The sequence below is a fragment of the Triticum dicoccoides genome, chromosome 3A (assembly GCF_002162155.2).
Source record: "Triticum dicoccoides isolate Atlit2015 ecotype Zavitan chromosome 3A, WEW_v2.0, whole genome shotgun sequence".
Taxonomy (NCBI): Eukaryota; Viridiplantae; Streptophyta; class Magnoliopsida; order Poales; family Poaceae; genus Triticum; species Triticum dicoccoides.
This window is the reverse complement of record NC_041384.1, coordinates 535810468-535816326: the sequence shown is the minus strand read 5'-3', so window position 1 is coordinate 535816326 and position 5859 is coordinate 535810468. Positions and strand designations below refer to the sequence as shown.

The 5859-nt window shown below is 52.5% G+C and overlaps 1 protein-coding gene across 1 annotated transcript; it reads right to left on the bottom strand.

Moving 5' to 3' along the window:
* Positions 1–4259: 4259 nt before the first annotated feature.
* Positions 4260–5499, bottom strand: LOC119269032 (RING-H2 finger protein ATL74-like). Its single transcript, XM_037550780.1, has one exon. It carries the CDS (start codon positions 5241–5243, stop codon positions 4512–4514), a length of 732 nt encoding a protein of 243 aa, XP_037406677.1. The 5' UTR covers positions 5244–5499; the 3' UTR covers positions 4260–4511.
* Positions 5500–5859: the final 360 nt, after the last annotated feature.

Genomic DNA, 5859 nt, shown 5'->3' with positions numbered 1-5859 from the left:
ACGCCACACACATCTCTGAAGCGACGGCCCGGATGGACGCCAGGGAGAAGATCCTTGCCGACGCTAAGGGGAAAACAGCTGCAGAGCGTGATGCCTTCCCTTCCCTCGAGATCAAGGCTCGCCACGTGCTACAGTCCATCTGTCGAGGAGGATTCAAGGCCCCGCTCGCGACCCCTGAGGGCGGCTACGCAGGGCTCACTTCCAAGCTTTCCGAGGAACTCGAGGGCGCCGCCGCCAAGGTGGACTCCATCCTAGAAGGTGAGTGTCGCGACCTCTTCTCTGTGGCAGTAACTTGTGTCTTCAGCCACCTTTACATTCTCGACCCCAGCTTCAACTTTGACGCAGTGATTGGACCGGTTGCTCCTGAGTCCCACGCCAGCACGGCGGCAATCCTGAAGAGCCACATGGACACGCTGGTGGGGAAGTTCATCTGCAACCCCAACGCCGATCCTCCAGCGGCCGAGGCAAGCGGCAGCGACGGTGGCGGTAGCGACGTCAAGGATGAGTCCACCATTGTTGAGGCATGTGGCGGCGACAGCCATGGTGACGGTGGCGGCTCCACCTAGAGTTTATCCTGCAATACTTTTCATGCCTCGTGGAGGCGTAAGACTTTGCTTGAAGTTGCAAAACATTTTATGCTTGTAATAATTGTTCGAACTTTGCGATTTCCTTTCCATGCTTGGTTTCCTTCTCGTTTGGCTTTGTGCTTTACGTCGGCGGGGCCTAGCCCCGCGCATACCTCGGCCGCCGTTGGGGTGTCTGGTCACGATGCCAAGAAGAAACCAAGGGGTGAGGGGCTATGTGACTAGTGAGGCCCCTGAGTCGCGATGCTCAGGGGTCCCCCTTGACGTGCGAGCGGCCCTCATGAAGGAAGCATGGGCAGCGACGAGGTTAATCTGGGGTCCTCCATACCTTTCCTCATCAGTGTTCGCTTGAGAGGGACGCGGGAAGACCAGGTACCAGGGACCTAGTAAGGTGGCATGCGCCAGGCCTAGCCTGAGCGTAGGTACCATGTCCAGCCCCCTCGCGCATGCATCCTAGGGGGAATACTGTAAGCAGTACCGCGTGAAGAGCCGAGAGGCCATCCTGAGGTTGGTGCAACCCATAGGGCGCCCTTAGTTGTTTATCCACCGGCTTGGTGCATGTAGCTTCCACTAGGCCTGGTCATGGTCGTGGTTCGACCGAATCCGCCAGCGCGGAGCATGGGGCTACCACTGGGCATGGGTAGGGAGCTCTGTGTTAGAGTCTCCAGGCGTGTACAACCCTATGTCGTTCATACGCGTGGTTGGCATGACAGAACTTGGAGGAGGTGTATCTGGGCACTCATGAGCCAGCGCGGGACTCAGGAGGCCCTACCTCAAGGCGGGTTGCGCCTGGACTTTTGGCGCATGGCATGCGTAAAAAACCTGTGTGGTAGGGAGAACCTGCGCCGAGTGAACCTCCGGAGGCTGCCGCATGAGAAGGCTGGACACCAATGACCCGATGGAGGTGACGTGAACGGGGTTGATACGTCTCCAACGTATCTATAATTTCTGATTGTTCCATGCTGTTATATTATCATCTTGGATGTTTTACAATCATTTTGTAGCAACTTTATATCATTTTTTGGGACTAACCTATTGACATAGTGCCTAGTGCCAGTTGTTCTTTTTTGCTTGTTTTTTACTTCACAGAAAATCAATACCAAGCGGAGTCCAAATGCGACGAAACTTTTTGGAGATTTTTTCCGGACCAGAAGAAACACAATGGGCCAAGGAAGTACTAGAGGGGGCTTCGAGGAGAGCACAACCCACCTGGGCGCGCCTGGGGGCCCAGGCGTGCCCTGGTGGGGTGTGCCCGCCTCGGCCGTCTCCCACACTGCCTCTTTGCTCTATAAATACCCTGATCCAAAAACCTTAGGGGAGTCGACGAAACACAATTCCAGCCGCCGCAAGTTCCAGAAACCACAGGTCCAATCTAGACGCCATCACGGAGGGGCTCATCATCCTCGTTGGTGCATCTTCGATATGATGCGTGAGTAGTTCATTGTAGACCTTCAAGTCTGTAGTTAGTAGCTAGATGGCTTCCTCTCTCTCTCTTTTGATTCACAATACAATTGTCTCTTGGAGATCTATTTGATGTAACTCTTTTTGTGGTGTGTTTGTTGGAATCCGATGAACTTTGAGTTTATGATCAGATCTATTTTATCCATGAAAATTATTTGAGTTTTGATCTCTTATATGCATGATTGCTTATAGCCTCGTATTTCATCTTTGAATCTTTGGTTTAGTTAGGCCAACTAGATCGATTTTTCTTGCCATGGGAAGAGGTGCTTTGTGATGGGTTCGATCTTACGGTGCTCAATCCCAGTAAAAGAAGGGGACATGACACGTATGTATTGTTGCTATTAAGGATAACAAGATGGGGTCTATTTCGACATGAATAGACCTTGTCTATATCATGTCATCGTTCTTATTGCATTACTCCGTTTTTTCATGAACTTAATACACTAGATGCATGCTGGATAGCGGTCGATGTGTGGAGTAATAGTAATAGATGCAGGCAGGAGTCGGTCTACTAACCTTGGACGTGATGCCTATATAGTGATCATTACCTGGATATCGTCATAATTATTTGAAAGTTCTATCAATTGCCCAACAGTAATTTGTTTACCCACCGTATGCTATTTTTCTCGAGAGAAGCCACTAGTGAAATCTACGACCCCCGGGTCTATTCTTTATCATATTTGCCTTCGAGATCTATTTCTATTCGCTTTTATTTTCAGATCTATCAATTCAAAAAAACCAAAATACCTTGTTGCATTTTTTGTTATTTATTTTATTTCGCGTTTCCGCGAGATCTATTTATCCAATCTACTACAAATGTATCTATCTTTTTACCCGGGAGGGATTGACAACCCCTCTTACGTGTCGGGTTGCAAGTATTTGTTCTTTGTGTGCAGATATCGTTTACATAGTGTTGCGTAGTTCTCCTACTGTTTCGATAACTTTGGTCTCATCACTGAGGGAAATACCTACCGTACATGTGCTGCATCATCCATTTCTCTTTGGGGAAATACCGATGTAGTTCAAGCCGCAACGGTCCACAAGCAATACAACCAAGCAGGAGTAGGATTTTACACCGCACGGTGGCCCGAACTTGGGCAACTCGTTGCGTCCTTGTTGTGCCTAGCTTGTAACCTCGTAGACGCAAAGCCAAGCCTCGAGAACTCGAATCCGGGTTTTTGGAGGATTTCCCATGGTCCAGAATCAATCCCCCGACAGAAGCATTATTATTATATATATTTTTATCATATACTACTGGTGATGTTCGAAACTCTATAATATTTGACCGATGTCCTAACTTTGTTCAAAGATTGGATGGGATCAAATTCTTACTTTTCTTTCTTAGGACGATGAAATAGGTTTGAGCCAAGACCTCTCATGATGCTTCTACCCCTCTTTCTTCAAGTTCCTTCCTATTGTGGGCACAAGTAGTCTTAGAGCGTGTTCGGCAGCTCACTCGCTTCCCAAATCCTCAACTCCAGGACTGGAGCGCACCCGAACGGGTCAACTCTTGGCTATTCCATATAGAAGCAACGACCCGGCGCAGTGCTAAATTGCAGGATCGATGGAGTTGGGAAAACGGAGCTCCACAGAAACTAGGAAGCGGGAGTTGAAGAATATTACTTTGTGCTGCCACCGCCAAGTGACTCTCTCGACCGAGCATCACGTACCGATTCGCTCTCAGGTCGTCTCTCTTGCTGCGAGCAGTCCCTCCCCGACCAGGCTTATGGCCCAGCCCATCTTTTTCCAACCTTTTACATTGCCAGCCTGCTACTGATGGGCCACAAAGAGGTGATTTCATGGGCTTGAGGCTTGCTCCCTGGCGCGAGGGAGAAGACGTGATGCCGAACGGATCGCTCACTCCAAGATCAATCGTGAGAAGCTGGCGCTGGATTTGTGGTGTTGGAGTTGAAGATTTTCTGGGCAGAGGGCTCCTGAACAGGCCCTTAGTATTGTACCAGGTATTGTTATCCAGCTTCAATGCTTTAGCACTTTTGCTTCTAACATTTGAAGATGACTTATATAAAACTAATATCAAGCTCCAATACGGTTTCACTACTGTTATTTTTTGATCTAACACAAAATACCCTCAAGAAACATATTTGTGCAAATTAAACTTTCATTTTTCGTGTCGGCACATCTTTACAAAATTGCTATAATAATATCAAAAAAATGAATGGGCGCAGCAATGCGCGCCATCGATGATATAGCTGCTAGAGAAAACAGAGCTCTATTTATATATCCATTTTTTGCGGGGTCTATTTATATATCCATGATCCCTTCTTTGCACAAATACGAGAGATATGGGTGAGCTGCAAGCACATCCACAATGTATTTCCGTAGGACACTTCAGAGGTGTATTTCCGTATTTCACACCTCTGAATCGGCCACCCAAATGCAAGATTTGCAATCGAGCAGCGAATAGTGAAAAAAACCCAAAAAAAGAAGAAAAACGAAAAAAGTAGACTAATTGGTATCCACAGAGTGTTGCTGCTGGGGCTGCTGGCTTTCCAGGTCCTCGACATGCATTTCCATCGGGTGCGCGTGGTCACCCTGCGTCGGCCTCCGCGCCACCGGCCTCTCCCTGCTCAGCATCCGCATCAGCGACGCGCCGAGCCCACATGGCGGCGCCGAGCTCCCACTTGCAGCACACTCCTTCTCTAGGCCCTGCTTCTCCTGCACCCACGCTGGCGCGGCCGGCGACAGCGGCGGCTCCACCAGGGCGCGGCAGACCGGGCATGACGAGCTGGACGCGAGCCACGTGTCGACGCAGGGGACGTGGAACACGTGCGCGCAGGCCGGCAGCACGCGCACCGCCTCGCCCTCCTGCATGGCGCCGAGGCAGATGGTGCACTCGCTTGCGCCGCTGCCCGGCTCGCCCGTCTCCTGGTACGCCGCGGTTGGCAGCGCCGCGATGGCCGACGGGTCCAGCCCGACCTTGGCCGGCTTGGGGGCCGCCGAGCCGGCCTCCAGCGCGGCCGCGGCTGCCTCCGCCTGCCTGCGGTTCCTGCGGCGGACGCGGCAGATGTAGAGGTGCAGGAGCAGGGAGAGGCCGAGCACGGAGACGAACGCGGCGACGGCCATGGCGATGAGCCGCACGTTGTGTGTCGGCCCCGGTTGCGGGCTCCTGCTGCCGCCGCCGAACCAGGCGGAACCCGGGTCGCTCGCCTTCCCGGACATGGACACCGGCATCGACATGTTGGCTCCGGCGTGCGCTTGCGGCGCGCTCGTTGTTGCTGGTTGGTGGGTGGGATGGCGCCTGGTAGCTCCAGTAGTGGCTAGAGTGGTACAGTACTGTCCCTTGCGATGGAGCTGGTGAAGAATGATGGCGCAGTTGGTGGGGTTTTATAGGTTTCAGGCGTGGGCGCGACGGAGCGGTTGTGCGTGCGTGCCTTAGCGGTGCACCCAGGCGAGCGAGCTCGCGAGCTCGCTCCAGTGCGCGGGGCCGATTCGGATGTCCGTCATGTCACTGTGGGGCAAAGGCGGGGCACGGTTGCGGAAAGCGGTGCAGGTATTTGAAACTCCGACGTGGCCATTCGCGCCCAGCGATGGCGACGCGAATCGGGGCCGATACACCACGATCTTGTAGGTTCCTTTATTTTTAACTCTCGAGATCTCTCTGCCCCCAGCCGGGTGTTGCCGCGGCTTCGCGGGGGAGGCGTACGTGCGAGGCCGTGGTTTTGGGGCGATTAACGGCGTGATTAGTATATTCCGGAGGTGGGGCGCGAATCGACGGTGGCCGCACAGGTTACAGAGGGGAGCTGTGTGGGACAATGGAGGATGGACAGAGATGTGGAGGAGGATCTCTCGGTTG